The 20,959-nt window shown below is 44.3% G+C and overlaps 4 protein-coding genes across 5 annotated transcripts; 3 read left to right on the top strand and 1 right to left on the bottom strand.

Annotated features, from left to right (window-relative positions):
* LOC129597276 (uncharacterized) lies at positions 1–1,371 on the top strand. Its single transcript, XM_055494757.1, has 4 exons — positions 1–136; positions 363–585; positions 746–804; positions 878–1,371. The coding sequence occupies exons 1-4, from the start codon at positions 83–85 to the stop codon at positions 1,136–1,138; spliced, it is 597 nt and encodes a 198-aa protein (XP_055350732.1). The 5' UTR covers positions 1–82; the 3' UTR covers positions 1,139–1,371.
* Positions 1,372–2,186: 815 nt separating this feature from the next.
* On the bottom strand, positions 2,187–3,586 carry LOC129597268 (vitamin D3 receptor A-like). Its single transcript, XM_055494749.1, has 4 exons — positions 3,542–3,586; positions 3,365–3,419; positions 2,785–2,925; positions 2,187–2,407 (listed from the first exon to the last, which is right to left on the bottom strand). Exons 1-4 carry the CDS (start codon positions 3,584–3,586, stop codon positions 2,187–2,189), a joined length of 462 nt encoding a protein of 153 aa, XP_055350724.1.
* A 3,200-nt stretch (positions 3,587–6,786) lies between these two features.
* LOC129597285 (uncharacterized) lies at positions 6,787–8,507 on the top strand. 2 transcript variants are annotated; one of them, XM_055494767.1, is made up of 3 exons: positions 6,787–6,904; positions 6,988–7,192; positions 7,637–8,507. In XM_055494767.1, the coding sequence occupies exons 2-3, from the start codon at positions 7,066–7,068 to the stop codon at positions 8,158–8,160; spliced, it is 651 nt and encodes a 216-aa protein (XP_055350742.1). In that variant the 5' UTR covers positions 6,787–6,904; positions 6,988–7,065; the 3' UTR covers positions 8,161–8,507. The 2 variants fall into 2 exon arrangements, with proteins under 2 accessions (XP_055350742.1, XP_055350741.1); XM_055494766.1 differs by having other exon boundaries at positions 6,864–7,192.
* A 646-nt stretch (positions 8,508–9,153) lies between these two features.
* On the top strand, positions 9,154–10,960 carry LOC129597286 (uncharacterized). Its single transcript, XM_055494769.1, has 3 exons — positions 9,154–9,290; positions 9,364–9,508; positions 10,134–10,960. Exons 2-3 carry the CDS (start codon positions 9,394–9,396, stop codon positions 10,712–10,714), a joined length of 696 nt encoding a protein of 231 aa, XP_055350744.1. The 5' UTR covers positions 9,154–9,290; positions 9,364–9,393; the 3' UTR covers positions 10,715–10,960.
* Positions 10,961–20,959: the final 9,999 nt, after the last annotated feature.

Here is a 20,959-nt window from a genome sequence, read left to right on the forward strand (position 1 = left end):
TCCGCTTAGCAATTATTGAATCAGAGCAGTTTAACAATTCAATAAGCCTGTCAAGAGCTTTCCGTGATACTTCCTGTCAACCATGAAGTGCTTACTTGTTCTTGCTGTTATCTTGGGAGTAACCTATGCCACACCAGTAAGTAGTGTCATGTTTTTGCCTTAAATGGACCTAGTTGCTTATACTGTAGCAAGAACTAATCTTACTTGTAACTGAATTTACAACTGTTGCTTATGAAAATTTGCTTATGAAACTACTTTTTTCCTGCTCTTCAGTATAACAGTAGGGCATTGTATAGTATTCCGGACGCAACCCAGTTTAAAATGTAGAAAGTTTTTAATAAAGATGTGTCTTTTTGCTAAAGGTCAAACGCGCCGTCAGCGCTCAGAACCCCCCAGTATGGTCCGCCCTGGACCAGTTAAGTGGCCGGAATAAACTGAGCACAGCCGACATTTATAACCTGTACGTTAGCGCTCGTGCTGGTCAGGATTACCCAACATACAACGCCAACGATATTCCGCAAGGAAACTGGGACTGCTCTGCTCACCAACCAGGCTACTATGCTGACACTGACTTCAAGTGTCAAGGTACGCTTTACAATCCCGGTTACACCTTTGTAGTTCTGAGTTCCTTAAACAAAACTTTCGAGAATTATCTAGTGTTTTCTCAGCCGTCGGTTCGGCTTAGTTTATGCATAATTCGAGCAAAGATGTGCACACATTTAAACGTAATTCTGCCTTTCCGCAGTTGTCCGCCGATGTGATGTCAACGGCAACTTGACCTCGTACATCTGCCCCAACATGACGGTAAATATAGTTCGTTTTACTCCCATCAGTTTGCGCTACGAACGGGGTAATAATGCACAACCTTGACTTTTAGCTGTTCAACCAAATCACCCTGGTCTGCCACTGGTTTTGGGAGGTCGACTGCAGCCAAGCTGCCAAGTTCTACGACTACAGCAACAGCCGTCTGTATCAGGGCGCTGATGTGCCGCTGCTGGACAACCAGGACAACTACCAGGCTGTCAATCTCGCTCAAGGCCGATCGGATTTGTACACTCTGACATGGGATGTTAAGCCCATCGCAGGAAAGGCCGTGGCAAAGGGAGCGGCCAGCGCAAAGGGAGCGGCGAAAGCATGATAAAACCGTTCGATTTCTGACGAAGCTGCTCAAGCGGAACACCACGCCCTTTTTCTGTCTAGTCTGCATTTTTTTGTATTTTACTCTTGTTGGATAGGCTAGTTAGTGTATGGAATGTATGAATGTAAGCTTGAGATGACAAAAAGATGTGAAAAATTTGTCGTGTAATTTGGGCTCGTGACAAGTGCTCGTGGGTGTACGTGAGAATCAAGTAAAATGGCTGTAGCCAAAAAGGTCAGGCGGATCCACTGTACAGACATAGCTAAGTACCGATATGTAAAACTCACAAGAATTGATTGTAAGACTTATGTTCAAGAAGAAAATCTGCAGTTTTACCACAGGAAAAATTAGTTAATATGTAATCTCGTTCGAAGCCCTGCTAACTGTAGCGCGCGATAGCAACATGTACGTGCAAGAGCAACGAACAGACATTCTGAATGGTAAGCATTTTATCATTTTGAATGGTAATCGGTCATTCTACGCAAATTTGTTATTGCTCGAATGAAATTACACCCATACCTGCAAGATTACTATAAAAATAACGTCGTAATTCAAGTGTTAAACGTGAGCGATTTTGAGTATTGTACATGACTCTTTGCATAAATGTCATTCAACCTTCTTCGCGTTTCAGTGATTGGAATGTGTTGCACGCCGATAATTTTTACATGCTGCTGGAAATTCTTGTTTACGTTTTGTCTTATCCGAAGGATTTATCCGATCGGTAGACGCTGGTTAACTGCATCTTTTGCGCACTTCATAGCACACTCCGCCACTGCCGGTAAATGCCGATGACGAACCGGTTGCGTACACGCCAACTTCGTCAGGGGAGTGCGTTGGAAAGTACTGGGATGTGGGTAGGTAAATTTGTGTATTCCAGGTATAATGAAAGGTAGGAAAAGATTGGTGAGCTCGTGGGGCCGCTGGCTGGTGATACTGCGCAATCGGTAACATCATGCAATTGTTACCGGCCTTCCGTTGCGTCGTCTGGGGATTCCTGATGACTGAACTACATGGGCTACAGATGACCGTGGATTCAGCACGTTCGCAACTAGATTCCGACGGGGCGGTGTAGGTGGGCACGACGGGAGTCACGGATTGCGTGGAGACTGTCGTGTGTGACCTTTGTGGGGCGGTATGTTGTGGAAGCTTCGTCTTTAGACGGTTTGTCGCGTTCTTCTCCACAGCTACGATCGGTGTACGCTTTTTTATGGCGTTTGGAATGCGTCCGAGCTTCACCGCTGAGAAACAATCTGATTAAATCAAGAGTATCTGCCAGAGTAATTATGTACTTGCACTTGTATATAATCAGACAACGATTTGACGCGATTTGTTTTTTTAATTCTTGATTGTGCAATACCGGCCGTAGTGATATGCCTATTGACTGTTGTGTCGCGGTGTAAACATCATTAAAGATTATACTTTCATTTTGACGCGTTGTATAAGTGTACCGGCAAAATCCATCCATTTCGAGAATTGTTCATTAACCAAGAAATTTATTTGATGATTCCAATTAGCTTGCTTGCTTTGATGCAAACATCGTTTATGTTGCATTTTTGTAATAGCAGTATATGGCGAATTGCGACGTTATTGGTTCGCATTATTTCTGCATGAATGTTTAATCGGTAAACAGATTGACCTTCTCTTACCATCCAATGCCATTCCCGCTTGAATGCATCGGGTGAATCGGCAAGCTTTGCACCGGTTACGTGAATCCAGGGCAATTTCGCATTCGTGCCCAAAAAAGCAGCGAAAGGATCGGAAAACCGGTAGGCTACGCTTAAAAAAGCCTTATGCAATGTGAAGTCGTTACACACGGATACGGCTGGTAACACTAACCGTAAAAACTACCACTTCCAGTTTACGAATCAGTACGACCATCACTTAATCATGAATACATACATAGCGTCCAGTATAAACATATTTTTCCAGTTAGCTGCAGGAGGTTTTCAATAACTGACCATCGGTCAGTAGATTACATATGAAGTGCCAGTACAGATACTTCTACGGTACAAGTAAAATGTTTAATCCCACAGATTTATAACCTAGCAATCTTTCCCTTCCGTTAGGCTAAATTGTTAGCAATGTGGTGCTGTAGGTCTTAGACATAGAAGTGTTTTGGAATAAGTCTTGATTAGCAAATTCAATTTCTTAAAGATAAAATCCTCCCAGTTCTCAAGAAAGAACAGACATCGTGCGAAGTGTTCGCTGTGGCACTACTGAACATACATCCTTCGCAAGTGACTGCTCCATAATGATTACCAGTGGCTTTTGCTCCACACACCTACTCAAGCGGGGACACAAATTAACAGAATATTCTAAGTGGGATTCGGTTTGGCGATAGCGAAGAAGCAGTTGTTAACTCATTTCCATCGAAACTCCATTTTGTGCAGCTCCATACCTGACATTGGCCACAATAATATCGGCTAACTCTTCGATCTTTCGGACCATGACAATGAATTTCCATGTTCAGGTGGCAGCGTTAATTAGGGCAAAGCACTTAAAAATAAAGAAACCTGGTTAGTCAGTTACATGTACTTAGACACTATGCAGTCGCTTGCTCAGCAAGATATAATTTTCTCGTACAGTAGTATGTGACAGATTATGTTATTTCACTCAGCGGTCAAAATATCTTCAACGAAACACCAAAAACCGGCATTCCAGAAGCTGTTTGCTGCGCTTAGTACTGAAAGAAAATAGTTAGTGAACTCACACACTCTACTGTATTCATATTTTTAAGGGACATCCAGCGCCAACCAGTCTGAGTACGAACTCCGAGCGCATTTCACGGTGCCTGCCGAAGACAAAACTTCAGCCGGTCAAAATCATTATGATTGTAATGTTTGCAGTCTCCAGACAGCGGTTAGTTTGTGTACTGGCAAGCAGTGTAACAGTTAAAAAAGTGACAGGTGAACACCATGGCGCGAAGTCCAATAAACGCTCTTGTTTGAGCGAGTTACGGTACTACGGTACTACACTCCTGCTGGGTAAGGTACCATAACTGTCACACGAAGAAGGGAATTTGGGTTGTTTTATATGGCATAGTATCTGTATGTTCTTACTGGCTGCATCAGCGCCAGTGCACTATAAACCGTTTCATGTATTCGTTTAGCAACGCTAAGCTACCTGGCGTAGATTATACAGTAGGCGTTAACTGTTTAACTTGTTAACCTTTCGTATCCTGTACACGTTGTACACGGCAGAAATCCGGCACCGGCTGTACTGGATTGGATTGGCTCCAGTGGACGGCGAAAACCAGTCGGTCGATATTCTTAAAAGCTCAGGAATTATGATATTGCGTTCTAAGAATCAACCGGTGCCGACGGGGCGTAGCAAGATACCAATGCTCAGAGAATCTCCAGAAATGAATGCAATAATTATCGTCATGTCTGCGTGTTTACGTATGACTGCTTGATTTTCGGTTAGCTAAGCATAAGAAGTAGGCCAAAAACCGGATCGATACGTTTAGGAATTGTTGCAGAAGAAAATCTGCGCCGCACTTCATATAAGTGGCACCTGCAATGTTGTTACAAAGAAGAATCTGCGAAGAACCCGGCCATTGTAGAAGGAGTGGCGTAAATATACCTTTGTACTATGTGATTGGATGCGAATGCTAGGTTTTCGGTGTAGAAAAGAATTAAACCGCCGGGACGTTTGCGTTATGGGAACGTTATGTAGCAGAGGCAGTTCCTTTCGGGAGACAATATGCAGCGGCTGCGATTGTAGTTTCCAATCAGAACATAGCAGTCCATGTTAACGGTAACCGATTCCATATATCTCTTCTCGGAATCTTTACAACAGTAAGCCGATCCTGTGATTACGAACGGGATTCCTTTCTTATTCGATAATCGATGGTCGTGTTGTTAAGTGGAGGCCAATAAATAAAGGGAATCGCGGTGAATCCGAAAAAAATGTGCGTAGTTACGGCGATCACAACATCCACGGCAAGCTGATTTACTGCATCGTTGTACAAATTCTTACCATGACCGGCTGAAGCAGGGACCAGCAGCGAACACATTTGCACATACTCTAATTACGAGTAGAACAAGCAAATTTCCTCTTGGTTGAAGAACACTCTTCCTTCATTTTGTTTTGAAACAGTAACCGGTTTGGCTGTTGTTCTAGATTAGTGAGTTGGTTAATTTACCTTAACAGCTTTATCACGATTTGTCGGCTGTTAAGTATGGAAAGACTGGCACAATCGGCAGCGATACTGACCGGAAGCTGCCATAGAGTTTACACGGACGACAGCGATTGCTATGCACACTCATCCTATTTCGGTGATTCCCTTTTATTGGTCAAATCGAACTGAAATTACTGAGGAAAAAATTCGTAATTAAGGATTAGTAATCACTGACCATCCTTGGGGGCGAACAACCACTCACGCACCCCAATATTAGGAGGCCAGTTTTCAGGAGTAAACATTTTATCAGACTCATGAGCATAAGAACCAACACGTGCAGAAAGGCTATTTTTACGGCCCTTTTTAGCAGAGTAAATCGACACAAATCTAATAGAGATTCCGTTCGATTCAATGGCGCTCTGGAGATAAGCAACGTAACGCAGGATCATCGCAAGAGTTGATTAGCAAGAACTACTCGAGTAGTACTTATCTCAGTTATCTGTACACAAAAAGCAAGCTCATGAGCATGAAGCGCAAAAGCGCGGTGCGTGCATGATATCTAGATGGACCAAGATTCTGAACAAGCCGCAGCAGGACTAAATTCGAGGTGATTCTGACCGTGTTATGCGGTCAGCAAAATGCACGAAAATGTAGGAAATGTGTTTTCTGATCTTATAACGTAACAGCCAATGACACAGAATGAGAACTGGTGCGACGTTCCTGTTGGTGGACATTCTAATTTATATCGCTACAATTTTTGCTGTTATTAATTCTTTATGACGGTGAAGTAATACAGCAGCCAAGCCTGCTAATTAAGGTTCCGCAGGCAACGTTTATATTGTTATAAAGAAACCACGAAGCAGTGCTACATAGTACTTTACATTTACGTTACGTATTCCTCTGCAGCATTATCTTCCGTACAAGAATGATATCTATTCATTTTTTTCCAAACTGTGGCTTATTTGAGTACTTGTTCTACAGATGAAGAAAAGCGTTATTTGACTACATACTGTCTCCATTTTGGTTTAGGAAATCAGAAAAGGCGTAGCGAACCAGCTATGCTAAAAGTAAAATTATATTGTTCAAGATTTTTGTCGTTTGAGCGAGCTGGTTCAGGTTTTAGTCGTGTAATAATCGTGAACACAAAAAATAAAGAACAAGGTGACACTGTTTCAGAATCAGTATGCTAATGACACGGACAGGATCTGAAAGGCACGCAATTTCGAACGTTTTATTTGAGTGCTGTGACATCATACTAGTAAGTAGAAACTAATAAATCCGGTTTATAGAAGCGCCTTTCTTTTTGTCGCATAAAATGGGAGCACAGAGTTTCTCCACGTACATACAGTACGTACGCAAGTGCTCAGCATCTGTATAATTAAACGGACTACAAGTAATACGAGGTACGGTGTCGTTGTAAAGTTTTACCGATCACTGATCATTGCGTAGGATATTGCAGACTATGCTGTCATACGTGCCGAGTCCATATTCTTAACATTTTCACTAATCAATACCTGCAAGGCCGCACGTTATTAGATTCAATAGGAGTACAAGTACCTCATTCAAGAAAATCATCCGTGTTTCTTCAATTGTAACATTCAGTCGTTCTTGCTTGTTCAGAAACGGTGTTGATCTGGACGCATTTGGTACTCGTAGTCTAATAAGCTGCACATTCCGAGCGGATTCCAGAGTCTGTACTTGTAACGTTAACCTATATTGCCTGTTTCAGAACACTTCTATATCTTCAAAGAAATTAACCATAACCTGCAGAGAAATCTTGTGCTCCCATCTCCCATCTGTTACAACAATGTCCGACATCCATACCATTAAGGTCAGCATTCGGAAACCAGCTGGTGTTCTCCTGGTCCTGTCGGCTGTGGAAATCGCTCTCGGGATTGTGGCAATTCCCGCCAATGTTTACAATCTCCTGTTCGGTGAGCCGTAAACTGTTACACAGCTTCCGCGTTATTTGTAGCGAGAAATAACATTAATTCGTATTTGAGCAGATACCAGCGTAAATATATCTGTAAACGATAAGCTTACACGCTTCTACATTACATATATGTAAACTGTACACCGCGATGCAGTGTGAATTTGAACACTTTTATACAGTTAAATTTATTTATTTTGCATAGAGTTTAGTTCATATTCTGCAGTAGAGAAGGCCTCAATACGACTTTACTCTGATTTCATAGTGCATCTATGTACATACAGCAGCTATAGAACATCGTACCAGTAATCACACATACAACGAAGAACGCGATAAAAGCAGTGCCTTTGTACTGACGTATGGCGTTAAAAAAATTCCCTAACGCTTCGTACAGTCTCGAAGTCTCCTTGGAAATAGCTGCATAAAGTACTAATATTTCTTGTCACAGGTTGGCTGAACACTCCCGGACATTATCCGATTCTCCAGCTGGTTCTGCTGACCTTTAGCTTGGCGCTAAGCGCGTGGCTGCTGGTGGTTGGCGCGTCCGGTCTCGTGTACAGCGGACGTTTGCGAGCTCTCCGGCCCGGCTTTAAGATTGGCAGCCTATCCAACAACCTGATCATCCTGATTCTCGTGCATGCCTTGTACCTGGCTCTACTCTTCATCTTCTGGTACTTTATGCTGGCTGAACGGATCCACGCCAAACAGCTTCTGCGCACCATGCACGCTGTCACGGCCACGTTCTACGTCCTGGAGGCTGACGTCAGCGGATCACTGAACATGGGAGCACTGTTGCTGCTGATGATCGCTACGATTGTCGTTATGGTGGTGGCGCGCTGCTACTGCGGTACCATCTTGTCGGCGTTCGATGACATCCTGCGGTGTGAGCGTGAACAGCAGCAGATAAAGCTAATCAACGCTCCACCATTGTATTCCGCGGTGCCCCAAGAACCGGCTGAGGATAAGGTTTAAGCATCTGACCGGCAGAAATCAATAATAACGCGGTGGACGACGTAGCTCTTCTGATCAGTCACGCAGAAACACTAACTACAAGACAGTATAAGGATGCCACATCATTTACCGGCAATTTTGGCGCTAATGGCGTAACAGTTTACCTCATTGATTTGACTGCACTTGGCTTTCTCATTTCTGCAACAAGGGATATCTGCTTGCTTAAAACATGAAAAACTGTATTTATGGTCATTGCCATTGTCATTGAATTTCTTTGCAACCAGGGTTTCGTTTCCGTGAATCGATTTCATATGTGTCGATGTTCCTAAAGGATAAGTGAAACATATGTTCAATTCTTCTTTAAACTGATGCACATACAGAACCTGTATAACCAATAAATTATTCCTTCTATAAAAATAGCGCTGCCTCTTAAAGATGCTGTGCGTGTTGTTACAAGCCCGATTTTTAGATCAAAATACGCAGTCTAAGACAACCATGACTTCTCTTGGTAGAAAGTTGTTTGCATTATAGTCTGTTTGTAGACAATTTATAGTGTCCATCAACAGCGCTCTGTGAACATTTTACGTAATATTCGTACTAAAACTGCTAATAGTTTCGAAATTGTACTAATGTAGCGACGGCATTTAAATACGTCGGAGGAGGAGGATGAAACAAGTTAATAATGCATTTGGTACACGACTTAAGGTTGTTCTTCAGTATCTTTTAATAGCCGAAAATAAAATGCGTCCCTGCAATAACGGAAATTATCGATCCATGAAAGCGGAAGTCCAGGCTGTCTCGTTCAATCGTAATAATGCATGCACACCAACCAGCCACATACGAGAACAGTACAGTACAGTAATATCAGTTTCTCTCGCACTGTAACATAATTACCTGGACTTGAAAACACTGCAACCCGGATACATGCCTGATCAATAATTCCCTCGCGTGCCGCCTCTTAATCATAAGCCGCTGCATTTATTCGATGCGATTCCTTTGCGTTCTTCACGCACATACCTGGTTTTACTCAACATTCATCCCGGATCTTGTTCCGCGCACCGCTTGCTGCCGCTTTCATTAAATCTTTATTTGGTTCGACACGGAGAACCAAGATTCGCCTAATACAATCAACACGCTGCCGCGCCCTACTCGTAAGTTTTTGCTGCAGCAGTTCCTTTTGTACTGAATGGTTCAGATCTCCAGTTACACGGTATTTGCGTATAGATCCTCATTGGCAACAAACACAGCGTCATCATGGATTCAACCAGCCGGGTTTTTAAGCCAGCTGGTGTCCTTTTGGTGCTATCGGCCGTGGAGATCGTCCTGGCGGTGCTGACCATTCCGGCCAATTTCTATAGCCTGCTTTATGGTGAGCGCTACATTACTTTATAAAATATTTCGAAGCATATCCCACGTTCGGTGAACCGTAAATCCGTAATTCAGGCCTACATGTACATACCGCTATATTATACGCAAGCGATCTCCACGGTGATTAAATCAGCGGTGGTTATTTCCGATCATCGGCACCAATCGATTACATTTACCTTCCATACTGCAAACTATAAATCAGTGATTTCAGTTGAAGCTATATCTCATTAATACACGCTATATAGTGAGATTATTGTACATAGGCGAAAAAGTTGAAACCCTGAATCGTGGGTTAGTAAGCCGCTAGTTTACTGAGCGTTTTGATCGTCCCGACGTAAAAGCGTAAGAACCAAACCGAAATCGAATGAGAAACAGTTTAGCCGACTTCCGGTGAAGCTGGACACATGCTGCGTTCAGAACAATCTGGCTAAAGCAAGCAGAAACCAGATAGTCAACCGATTATAAAGCTTTAATTCCATTTCAGTGTGCGATTTGTTATATAAACACGAAAAATTACCAGATAAATAAAAGTCACCATATTAATATTGGTCTTTAGCCTATTAATTTAAGCAGTATTTGTAAGTAGCATTAGCGACCAAACAAATGAATGAATTGCTGCTACATAGGTTGGCTGTACTTACCGGGATTCTACCCGATTGTCCAGCTGATACTCTTCTGTATCAGCCTGGTGATGAGTCTGTGGCTGCTGGTAGCCGGCGGTGCCGGTATCCTGTACTGCATGCGACTGCGCGCCCTGCAAGGCAGTTTCCAGTTCAAGCGACTGGCCGGCCGGAACCTCATCGTGATTGTTCTGAATTCCTTCTACTTGTGCGCCCTGCTACTCTTCTGGTTCATCATGCTGGCCGCTCGCATTGACGCCAAGCAACCCCTCCGCAGCATGAACGCGGTCCAAGCCACACTGTGCGTCATGCAGGACGACTTGGTCAGCTCTCTGATTATGTGGGCCCTCGTCCTGATGGTGATCGCTACAATCGTCATTACCGCCGTGGCCCGTAACCTGTGCAACGATATCTGCTGCAATATCAAAGAAGTTGTGGACTCCCGCAAGTTCTGCCGCGAGGTTCGTTCGGGTGTCGCCGAGATTCTGCGGGAATACACTGAGAGTCGCCAGCCACCAAAGACCTCGGCAGCTCCTCCACCGGCATATTCCAAAGTACCTCAAGGGCTGCCCGACGCTAAAGTCTGACTAAAGCTTAGAGAAATCGGTACATGCGCTTTGTGGGTTTCGTTCCATAATAGTCATGATTGTGGTTCACGAAACTCATGACCATGTACAAATATGCTCGTATACTACACATGAGCATGCACGGATATTGCTTTATCGTAAATTTCAGGACGTCCATATTGGCATCGTAACATATGCATTACAACTTTTTGCAATCTTTCATTCTTATGGTTAATATTTTTATATGCTCTCTGTTAAGATTCGGTATACCTGTTTAAAGAGTTACTTGTATAATTATGTAATTTCTCAATGATAAGTGATAACCTCTGGATGCAGCGCTCTGTACTCGTATCTTAGCGGTTGCTAATAAAGGATATGCTGGTAATATTGAGTATGTCCACTTCTTTGGTGATTAAATTGGTGTTTTGATACAAGCACATACAATACGAACTCCACCAGACTGCAAGCGACATGGAATCGAACAACTATCTTCTCACATCTTAAGGTGCAACCATTGACTATGGAAAACATAAAACTAATGATGCCGTGTAACCTGACTGATCAATAACCCCATGCGCATCCGTAATTTGGCTGCAATTCCCTTGTAAATACTTCACGGAAACCACATCCCGCGATTCCTGGTCGTCTTCGCCAAACCGGTGCCGGATATAGACAAGCATTTGCCGTGCTGTCACTAATCAATATGGTCTACTCTTATAAATTCTAATAGTACCGGAAGAATTTCATATAACGTACTGGCAGCCTTTGTAGCTACTCGTACTTTCTCAACATTTTGCCGGAAAGATGAACGTCATGAACAATACGGTCAATACCTATAAAAATGATCCAATGGCGTATTTTTAAAATCGCTGGTATCCTCCTGATATTGTCGGCTGTGGAAATCTTCCTGGGCGTGTTGACAATTCCAGCCAACATCTACGGCCTACTTTACGGTAATGTGGGCTACTGCAATACTTTTAAATGTGTACTGTACTTTACCGGATTCAATTCGATATTATCGGTCTATTTCACATAACGCAAACTGATCCACACAACTGCACATATTATATAATTACAGCATATTTCTGTCGCTTCAACGACAACAAATGTAAATAGTAACCGATATTCTTTGTTGCAGGCTGGATGACCATTCCGTATGGCGGCAGCTATTTGGTTCTTCAGCTGGGTGCACTCAGCTTCAGCCGGGTACTCAGCATCTGGTTGCTGGTGGGCGGCGGCTCCGGCATCTACTACAGTTTACGTTTGCGCGCTCTCAAGGGCACCTTCCAGTTCCATAGCCTGGCCGACCATCACTGCATTCTGTTCCTTCTCCACTGCTTGTACTTGACGGGAGTGCTGATCTGGTGGTTCTTCATGCTGACCGAACGCATCGAGAGGGATAGACTTCTGCGCAATTACATGGACGCTGTCGCCGGTCATTTCCTGTCATGCAGGATGACTTTATCTCGTCAAATGTCATGGGTGCGCTGGTACTGCTGACGATCGCCTTGATAATTGTCATTGCGGCGGTGGCTCGAAATTTCTTCCAACAGATTAGTTCGCGTATGGAGGAGATACTGGAAGTATACGAGCATAAGGATCTGCTGACGAAAATCACCGCTCCCCCGCCGATGTAGTATGTCCAGTCGGTCATTGACTGCAGGTCAACCGTCTTTGGGAGCCGCCACGTTATACGTTGACCGTTACGACAATCAGTGGAACTGTTTTAGAGCATTCGCAAGCGGCCATGAAATGAATACTCGTATAATAACAATAGTCTGCAAAATTTAAATGGAGTACCAGCCACAATTGACAGAGAAGGAAAAGATGAGCGGTAGCTATATGTGTGCGAGCGGAGAAGCGGCTCACGAACAGCGACAAAATCTTTCAAATGATTTCAACGTATTGCGTCGTGGTGCAGTGGTACTGCCTACGCGGATCTAACGACGTAGCCGTGGTTCGATTCCCCCATCGGCGCCTTTTTCAGCCGTTTATCGGTTTCCAGTGGATAGCGCCCTGCTTATTTGTGTTTTATGAAGCATCTAAAATTCTGTGAGCATATTCTTTAATCTGCATAAGTACCCGTACTGAATTAAACACTTTCTACTTGTTTCATGTGGTTGGTCCCAATTTAAAACCGTTGTTAGCCCAATTTAAAACCTATCTCTCAACCTTGCTCTAAACTTAAAAATTCTTTCACACTCGCAGACGAACTGATGAGCGGCAACTTCACTGGTATTGTACAGCGGTACTCGTACTAATAGTCTAATAGATGAACAGCCAGTAAAACAACCAAAAATACTTGCGCGATTGCACCGTTTAGAACATTTGAAAACTAATCAATAAGAAACTTCGAAGAAACTCGACATACCAATGAGTGCGAGTTTAATTGTTCCCTTGTCGTTAACAAAATGTTACCGGTGCTAATTTACAGCATTATAGCAGTTTGAATTTGACGGTTTTGGCGTCATTGCGTAACTGCCCCGGTCTCACTTATTGCAGTTGCAAGAATAAAGTCAAACTTGGAAACATTCGATAAAAAGTTACATACTTGTATATTAAGTGTCTTGACCACTGGTATTTAACTGGAAATGGGAATTTATGAGTAAATTTTTATGAGTGTAGCTTATGATTATGTTTATGAATTATGTTTGAATTCTAACACGCATCTGCCACAAATCCCGCCTCATTCCACTAAACTTGAGATTGTCGTCTAGATGACCGGTCAATCGGTACTGCGAGTACGATACGGTTTCAGTCGAATTTATTTGGCTTTGCCAGCAGTTGTGTCAGAAAACAATCGACAATGAGGTGAAGATGCTTCGAAATGATCATGCTTCGTTAGCGAGACAGAAGGGTATAAATGCGGATTTCACGGAGTTGCGCTATAACAGCACTGAAAAAGATGACTGTTATTACTCTGTGCCTCTGCATGACATTGGACAGCCTGCACGCAGCCTTTGTATGATTTTATCGATACTTTTGCTTAATATTGAAGGCTCAGTTGCTGCGGATTCCAGAGCGTTTGACTTGACCTATTAAGCGTCCGAGTTCTGTTTTGATTTGGCCTATACCTACCTGAGCCCACATGTTTTCTGGCTGAATCTGCTCGGCCTGCAGTCTGCCTTCGACTTCCAATGATTCAAATAACGGCTACTCCAGATAAAAGAAATAATCACTGTGGACTTCTGTTCCGCCCTGGAACAGTTATTTAATATTTCAACCTAACCGATTTTTGTTGATCTTGCAGAATCACTGTCAGTTCTGCCACACTTTAGTCAGTTAATGCAAAGTTACGTTACAAACCGAATTTCCGCACAACATCCTGTATTGCGACTATCGCCGGCATTAATATATTAATTCGAATGACCATGGCGACGCCTTGGACGTCTTGGTACGACTTAATAACGTACGCTAGATCCGCAACGGCTCTCAGGTCTTTTCCAGTCCGCATCATCGACATGATACCGCCATTACGCTATTATCGGGAGTTGCGCTCGGTTGCGCGCCAAATGAACTTTGGGAATACGGTGCTGGTGCAGCGCGACACCGGCCAGTGGTGGCTGGGATACGTTCAGGATATTGACGGCGATTATTTCTTCATTGACTTCGATGCCACCACAATCACTGCCCAGTGGATTCACTCCCAGCACCTCTGGCCGCATCATTTTCCCTTTTTATTTACTGCACGCCTATTTCTACTCCCGCCCGTGCAGGCGGCACTGCGGGACGAAGTCGGAGGACCGTTCGTTTTCCGGCTTGCCACTCTTGCTGAGACTCACTACTGCATGTTCTGCACTGTCAAAACCAACCTGAATCCCCAAAGTCAAACCATTCCACTTGAACGCCGCGTTGCGCCCCTGCGCCACCTAGCCACCAAGTTACCGCAATCTAATGGGGAGCCATCCTTTTTCGGCAAGGTACACGGGCTCGTGTACAAAAAGCATGTCATCCCTTTCGACCAGGCACATTTGATCCGTGATGTCAATTATATGCCCGAATTTCTGGTGCGCGCTTGCCAGTTATTGCCCGGCCCTGGTGACCCGTGCAAAACTAGTTGTGGGTTCGAAAGGATTGCTGGACCGAATACATTTTTTTTCCACTGCCTGAGTCATACAAGCGTGGTTTATAAGTTCGATAGCAGTTGCCATGTGTTTGCGCGGGCGGGATTCGACACGATGACCTTCATCTGTGCTGAAGTGCACGGTGACGCAGCCGGGCGCAGCATGTTCTGGAGTGAAGCATCTCTTAAGAAAGTTTGTCGACGTTACCTTGCCGAACAACTTTCAAGGGAGTCTACACAAACTGGCAAGTTCGAGGCCAAGAACGTGACAACGGTCGCTTACCAACACGGTAAGTACAACATGGACTACCTTAAAGTTTTCAACTAAATAGGTATTTTGCAGAAATGGACGAAATGCCCATCTTCGGCCTTCCGGCTGCGATCCTTACTAGTGTATTCCACAGCCTGGATATCATTTCTCAATTACGAATGAATCAGTACGTTTTAGTAACACCATTTAGTATTGTCAGCAGGAGCAATGAATAGGACATGTTCGTGTTCCGCAACCACCACGATAATGACATTGACCTGTGAACCAGCAAGTGTGCCATGATGCGTTGTAGAGTAAATTTCGCACAATTCTGATTTTCTTCTTGGTTTTTCTTGATACTACATCTTCTCGCACTTACCTACGTAAATCAGTCGATAGTTATTACGGGCAATGAAGTTCATCACAGTGTCTGTGAAAATGCAGAGTCGTTTAAGTGTACAATGAAGGTGTTTGGGGTTAACGGTAACGAGTTAACGGTAACCCCTACGTGGGCACTATCAGCTGTGGTTGTAAATTCCTATTTCAATCCACCGTAAGCACTACTCTAGGACAGTATGTTACGAGTAGTTATATATCATCCTCGTATGGGATGATTTCAGGGTGTGCGCATTGTGGAGGCTGATTTTGCGTGATTACGTCAGGAATCGCTATGTCACCTTTACCATCTCTCCACTGCTTCCCACGGGACACTGGGATGGCTCGATAGATTATGCTCTGAACGCAGTCACAGAGTACAAACTCATAACGATGCTGAAGCAAACCCTTTCTCACGAGACACGCGTGGTGGCGTTGGTCGAGGAAAGAATGCCTGACGACAGGCGGTATGACAGAATGGGGCAGGATTTCGCTGCAAAAATGTCTACAGTTTTCCTTGAACTGAAAAGCAAGTCTATTCGCTTGCAGCTGTTCATCGCTAAGAATGGCTACGAGACCGCCGTGGAGGGGGCTAGTTCCTTTATAGGACTGAAAGTGAATGAGAAGAGTGGACAGCTCGAACGCCTTCCGCTGCCGCATTGGATGACCGTTTGTGAGGAGATGGTGCTGATAAACTACACCGCATCCGAGGGGACCACCAGCACGTCTCTGTTGCGCACGGCTGGGCCAATGTGGCCGGAAAGCGAGAATCCGTTTATGCGGGCTGCCGGCGAAGGGCGTCTGGATGTGTGCATACCGTTGGTGCGCTTCCGCTGCACGGAAACAGCAGCAGAGCAGTGTCAACGGTTTATAGCCGCCGCCAACGACAGTTGTCCGGCAGTGACGCAGCGGGTATGGGATAAGGTCACGGCGGTGTATGTGCGTTGGATGAAGACTTTGGCCTATCCCGAGCAGTGGGCAGGGATTCGCAAATTCTTCCAAATGTGAGTGTAATAGCCGCATGGAACATAACATGTTTCGAGTACACACTATCTATCAGAACAAACAAGCATTTTATAAGAGAAACACTTCCTCTACGCTATCCTGAGCGGGGATCGTACCCATTACACAAATCGCGTTTTCCCGTTGTGCATGTAAGGCGTTTCCCGTTGTATTTGCATAGATACTCGCAGCTTAAAAAGCTCATTTCGCCCGTTTCTTACTAGTGGAGGTCGCTATAACATTTCCCACCATTTCCACTAGCTTTTTTAGTTCTAACATAACTAGCTTGAATCGGATAACATTGTTTCGCAGGGAAGTTAAAGCGGTAAGTTTACATGATACGGTATGCAATGAAAACCTGTGTTCTTCACTCGGTAGCATTCACGAATGATTTTATTAAATAGGTTCAACGGCGTCCATCCAGACGGCTGTTTGAATGGCTGGGAGCACGCCGATTTGCGGCAGTTGGATTTGTCATGCTTGAACAAGTTAACGTTCGCCGCGCTCAATCTGTACTATAATGACTGAATAGGATGTTCATTTCACGAGACTGCTAGCGATTATAACGATTTGGGATGTTCTTTCAATGGTTATAGTTAATCATTTTAATTAGTCTGTAGCTGTATATCTGCGCACGCGTATTTACTTGTTCAATAACTGTTGAATTGCGTAGGAGTACAGTAGGTATGTCCCATATGTGGGCACGGGGGGGGCGCCATGGATGTTATGTGGATTACTGGCTTTAATGTGTGGGTACTGGTTGCGGCTTTATTGGTTCGTAATATGTACATACCATGTTGGCATGTTGCACTTGCACATATAAAGAGTCTCGCAAATGTGAATGCGCTACCGAAGATACTAGCTCTGTCCTCGTATCCAATTTTAATAATTAGTAAACAGTTTACAGAGTGAGCGCTTATGTTTGTTTGTTATTATTGTAACACAGGTCTTTTTCACGATAAACGGTGCTGCAATCAAAGCTACCTGTTATGATGCCACCTTATTAAAATCAAAACCACCTGAAATCTCCTTCCCGGCACAGGTCCACGATCGCACCGATAAATGGCAGTAGTACCGCCAGAAAGCAAATAATTTTTAAACAACAACACAATAACTGAAAAGTATTCCTCAGTTTAAAATCAACAATTATCCTATACAAAAACAGCACTGTAAAAACACTACGTCAAATTAACGAGGGCACCCTCAACAAACACTATTTCAGGTCACGTAGAGTCTGCTGAATGTGGAGCAATTTCACAACTGCTTGCTTACACTCCGCATCGTTTCCCTGGACCTCCTTGGACTACTTACCGAACAACTGAATTAAAATGCTCCGGCCTTCGCTACAAAAATCCATATAGAGAGCCCACACTCTGGACGCGGATGCTTCCAGCTTTTTGATTGTCGGGCGCGACATCCGATCCCTTCCATTGTTCAGCATTTGCTTGTGGAGCGCTTCAACGACGGTCAGTCCCGCCGACATCAGCAGGCGAGCACGAAACATGGCGACTCTGGGTAGACTTTCCTGTAGACCGTCATATTTCAATCGTTACTTCCATGATTACTTAAACTATGTGAAAAAAATTTACCGTACGCAGCCAACCAATTCATCTATCATTTTTAAGCCCCCGTCCAAGCGGTTCTCATCGTAATATTTCCACAGTAATTCCCGGCCGCAGACGAAGCGGAAATGCGCATCCGGCTGTAGGATGCCGGCAGCGTCCATCTCCTGGCACAGCTGCATGACCATGGCCGGTTGGAGCTTCTCCGGGTAGCGTCATAATGGTCTCACGCTGCTGCACGAATCGACGTAACTGCGCCAACCGGTCACCATTGATATCACCGCATTCCCAGCAAGGTTGCAGCGCGCAACTGTCGTTGGGAATCCGGTTCGTGCAGCCTGAAGTTACGCAGCGCAACGGATTAATCTCGGCATCCTACGAACACCGTGAAGCAGGACATTCATCACTGCGTAAGTACGAACGGCACGACGCAACATTGCATGATTTTTATTTCAAGTATCTGTAATAAGGGGCAAGAAGTGCAAAAGCACAAGGGCAAGAACAGCTAGCTGCAGCTGGCAAGAAAATCCCAGAATGAATCGCAAATAAAAGTACAAATATAAAAGTCAAGATCATCAATATTCTACCGGTAAAGCGAAAAGACAATGGGATGGTGATTCACAGTATTCTTAATTCACAGTAATCTTAAATACAGCCATAGCCTTAAGATTACTGGGCTATGGCTATTTTGCCGCAGTATTCTCCTGTGCGTCAAAATAGCCTTTTGCTGTTTTGCCACACACTGCGTTACAACAGCGTTTAGATATGTTGCCGCAGTATAGTCGGGTGCGACCGATAAAAATGTCCCCCCGGACATTTTTGCCGTGTCCCCCTTGCCACCATCGCCAAAACGGTAGCCCTATGGCCGGAATGCTGATATGGGGGACTTCGAGCTAAAAGCTGATTTTCAGGCCATCGGTGGTGAGCTTTGAAAAACCGCTACCAGCTTTATCGATGCGTTACCTGGCAAAAACAACTCAAAACAATAGCTTTGAAAATGTTTGCAGGGTCGTAGGAGTGTCCCATGCTTTATGGATGTGTCGGGAAGCTTCCGCTGGATGTTCGTCAGTGTCGGCCTCAAACTTCCAGGCACGCGTGGCGGTGGTGACATTCGTTGCCGTCAGTGTCGGGCATAATCTGGAAATCAGTGGGCGCAATGAATAAGCCGATGCCAAGTAGGCAGTATGGCGCACTCGCGACTGTGTGCTATGCCGCTGAGCAGAACGACATGACATTGTGTGCGGCACACAATGTCATGTCGTTCTGCTCCTCCTGCTCGTACGTACGCTGTACTCTCCGCCTACCCGGATATGCGCTCACTCAATCGCAGCCACTCAGGGCTCCTTCGCTCGCGCTGGATAGAGCTTGGTCTGCGCACATGTTATGTCTGTGGACCAGCTGGCCTTGCACCCAGCTGGCCTTGCACGCTGTCTCGCTAGACCAGTCGCTAAACTGACTTTCTTTGTTCTTTTTTCCCGCATTTCAGCGGAACTTGTGATCTTTTGTACAATAAAGTTCAGACAATATTTATACAAAAAAGTGTAACAGGCTGGCCCTGGCGCTATCCTATTACACAGATGAAGAAACCAATTAAGAAAGAGAGCTTCCGGAGAACTTCTGCTGACCGTAGGTCAGCGGTGATGACTAGGGTGTTTGCCAGCGCCAATGCCCATGGACAGTCAAGAGCGTTCAAAGCTTAATGCGACACTGTACTGTATATGGGAATACACCTTCCCACCCACACGGAGCAAGGTTAGATAGATACATTCCAAATTTCCAATCAACTTTTTGTCAACTGTCTACTCTTAGTCTTAGACTCATGCGCAAAACCAGGCAAAACAGCCTTATCTGAACGGAATCATCCGATCGGCGGAAGCTGGATAACTGCATGGAAATCTATTTTAAAATTCTAAAAAATGTCATGCAACTGATCAACGATTTCAAAGCTAACGTTTACCAAGCATTTTGCTGTAGAATGTCACAGAGCAATTTAAAAAAGTTCAAAAGAATGTCTGGTACTTTGGTTTCGGGCGAAAGCGGATGTTCTCATGGGTGTACAGATACTCGAATTTTGTGCTCTTTTAAATTGGGACCGGGCCTCGGTTATTACCCGAAATCCAAACTCGGTAACATTTTTCTGGTACATTAACTTACTTTTGGTTTTCTTTAAAACACCGATTACGACAAAGATTTGCATAAGTTCTTGACACAAGTAAAATGTCGGAGTAAGAAGTTGTAAGCAGGAGTTGCTAGCAGCCTGCGAAAACTATGGGCGTGCAACACATTGGCAATAAATAATCGCCAGGTAAAAAATTGCATATGGTTTGCACGGAATTATGTGCTTAAGAGCGCTCACATTGAACACGACTACAACGTTATTTTCATATGTATTGCAATTATGAACGTAGTTTTGTTAGAACAATCAGAACTTTGCGCAGAATGATGGTAAACTGTCTGTCCCATCCCAAGATGTCTGATCGTTGCTTTTCCGTGCCGGACAAATAGCAGGGCTTCGAACGAGTTACGAGATTAGTACTATTTAATTTTTTCTTTGCAGATTTCCTTCTTGAACATGACTTTGTCTTTCCATTTTCAAATATGTAGAAGCTTACGTATCGCTACAAGTATTTAGGATATTGTCCCTCGGTCATCGGGAAACATTGTGCCGCGAATTGGCTGTATCCCGATTATGTGCAATCTCTGGTGTGAAGCTGGTAAGGAAAACCAACCGGAACGGATTTTATTGAGAAGCGCAGCAGGAAGCCTGTACACTGTTTTCCAGGCTACGAGCATGACCATCATGGATGCAACATGTGCAGCTGTCGGCCAGTGAAAACCACTCCGTCGCCGGTGACCTCGCATACGTGTGAACCAGTGTACTGCCGGATTTTGTGCCCAAACGGTAATAAACAACATTAAATCACTGTGTAATTCATTTGGACCGCTGTCTTTTATGGTTACTATCCGATTTGTCACAAAATGCATTATCCTTAGGAGGTCCAGTGTTTGCTATA

Source organism: Paramacrobiotus metropolitanus, unplaced genomic scaffold (genome assembly GCF_019649055.1).
Source record: "Paramacrobiotus metropolitanus isolate TYO unplaced genomic scaffold, Prichtersi_v1.0 Parri_scaffold0000102, whole genome shotgun sequence".
NCBI classification, from domain to species: Eukaryota; Metazoa; Tardigrada; class Eutardigrada; order Parachela; family Macrobiotidae; genus Paramacrobiotus; species Paramacrobiotus metropolitanus.

Bases quoted from the DNA above. Each gene is read 5' to 3' on its own strand.
- LOC129597286 (XM_055494769.1), top strand. From the start codon at position 9,394: ATGGATTCAACCAGCCGGGTTTTTAAGCCAGCTGGTGTCCTTTTGGTG. The intron at 9,509-10,133 runs GTGAGCGCTACA...GCTGCTACATAG, and splicing joins TTTCTATAGCCTGCTTTATG to GTTGGCTGTACTTACCGGGA.
- LOC129597276 (XM_055494757.1), top strand. From the start codon at position 83: ATGAAGTGCTTACTTGTTCTTGCTGTTATCTTGGGAGTAACCTATGCC. The intron at 586-745 runs GTACGCTTTACA...GCCTTTCCGCAG, and splicing joins CACTGACTTCAAGTGTCAAG to TTGTCCGCCGATGTGATGTC. The intron at 805-877 runs GTAAATATAGTT...CTTGACTTTTAG, and splicing joins ACATCTGCCCCAACATGACG to CTGTTCAACCAAATCACCCT.
- LOC129597268 (XM_055494749.1), bottom strand. From the start codon at position 3,586: ATGGTCCGAAAGATCGAAGAGTTAGCCGATATTATTGTGGCCAAT. The intron at 2,926-3,364 runs GTATGTTCAGTA...ACATTGCATAAG, and splicing joins AGCAGTCACTTGCGAAGGAT to GCTTTTTTAAGCGTAGCCTA. The intron at 2,408-2,784 runs GTAAGAGAAGGT...TTACTCTGGCAG, and splicing joins AGCGGGAATGGCATTGGATG to ATACTCTTGATTTAATCAGA.
- LOC129597285 (XM_055494767.1), top strand. From the start codon at position 7,066: ATGTCCGACATCCATACCATTAAGGTCAGCATTCGGAAACCAGCTGGT. The intron at 7,193-7,636 runs GTGAGCCGTAAA...TTCTTGTCACAG, and splicing joins TGTTTACAATCTCCTGTTCG to GTTGGCTGAACACTCCCGGA.